The following is a 1,382-nucleotide window of genomic DNA, read 5'->3' as shown; positions in this document are numbered from 1 at the left end:
ATTACCGAATTCAAACAACTAATCTAATATGATAATAAATACAAAAACAGTACAAAAAGATGCAGAACCCCATGAATTTCATCATTAAATTCAACTAAGACTCTACTATAGGAAACTAAGGTTAAACAAAAATCAGGCAAAGAACAAATTATCACAGCAGAGCAGGAGTTGAGAGGTGCAAGCTCAGGTTCCTAGAGTAAAAGATTGTTGGATGAGTTCATTGATAAGAATGTGTTGGTGGATCTACCGGTAAAAAGATAGGTCTGTCAAAAGTAGACTAGATAGATTTCTAGTTTCCTTGGAGTGGCTTCAAATGTGACCTATGAGTAAGCAGTATGTACAATCGAGGGAAGTCTCAGATCACTGTGCTGTAGTGGCCAAATCATGGGTTAAAGATTGGGGTCCTAGACCGTTTAAAACAATAGGTGCTTGGTTGTCGGAATCTGGATTCAAGGATTTGGTGAAGGGGAAGTGGAATAATTATGAGGTGCAAGAAAATAGAATGTCCAGGCTCAAAGATAAATTGAAGTTTCTGAAAGGTGACCTTAAGGAGTGGAATAGGTGTGTCTTTGGAAATCTTGAGGAGAGTAAAAGTAGGATCACGATGGAGATTGAGAAGCTTGATGTAAAGGATGTTGAATGTGATTTAATGGAGGGTGAAAACCTGAGAAGATTGGAGTTGCTCAGTCAATGGAAGCTGTTAGAGAAAAAAGTGGAATCTTTAAGTAGGCAGAAAACTAGATCTACTTGGTTTAAGCATGGGGATTCTAACTCCAAATATTACCACTCTATTATTAGGTGGAGAAAACTCAGGAATGAAGTTAAAAGTGTTAAAATAGACAATCAGTGGTGTGAAGAACCGGAATCTGTGCGAGGGAAGCTAAAAGAGTGTTTGAACAAAGGTTCATGGCCACTACCGATCATGGTGTTCGACTAGGTCTCGTGGACTTCAGGTCTCTTCCTGGCGGTGAGTTTGAAAATGGTAAACGCTTTTTCTGAGGAGGAAGTAAAGGCTGTAGTTTGGCTGTGCGAGGGATCTAAGAGTCTGGGTCCAAACGGCTTTAACTTTAATTTCATTAGGAGTAATTGGGAGATCTTAAAGGAGGATATCATGGAAGTTGTATATGCGTTTGAAGAATCTGGGACCTTTCCAAAGGGATGTAATGCGTCATTCATTGCTCTTATTCCCAAAGTGAAAGATCCTGTCATGATCAATCATTTCAGATCTATATCTCTAGTGGGAGCTCTATATAAGATTATTACTAAGGTCCTGTCGTGTCGTATTAAGGACGACATGCACTTGGTTATAGACGACGTTCAGTCAACTTTCTTGGAAGACAGGGGTATGTTAGACAGTGTCATGATGGCCAATGAGGTAATCG

The 1,382-nt window shown here is 39.5% G+C and overlaps 1 protein-coding gene across 1 annotated transcript; it reads left to right on the top strand.

The window, feature by feature from the left end:
* The first annotated feature begins 322 nt into the window (after positions 1-322).
* On the top strand, positions 323-937 carry LOC137838736 (uncharacterized). Its single transcript, XM_068647963.2, has one exon. It carries the CDS (start codon positions 323-325, stop codon positions 935-937), a length of 615 nt encoding a protein of 204 aa, XP_068504064.2.
* Positions 938-1,382: the final 445 nt, after the last annotated feature.

This window comes from Phaseolus vulgaris, chromosome 4 (assembly GCF_051622355.1).
Source record: "Phaseolus vulgaris cultivar YP4 chromosome 4, ASM5162235v1, whole genome shotgun sequence".
Lineage (NCBI taxonomy): Eukaryota > Viridiplantae > Streptophyta > Magnoliopsida > Fabales > Fabaceae > Phaseolus > Phaseolus vulgaris.
This window is presented reverse-complemented; position numbering and strand designations above follow the sequence as displayed.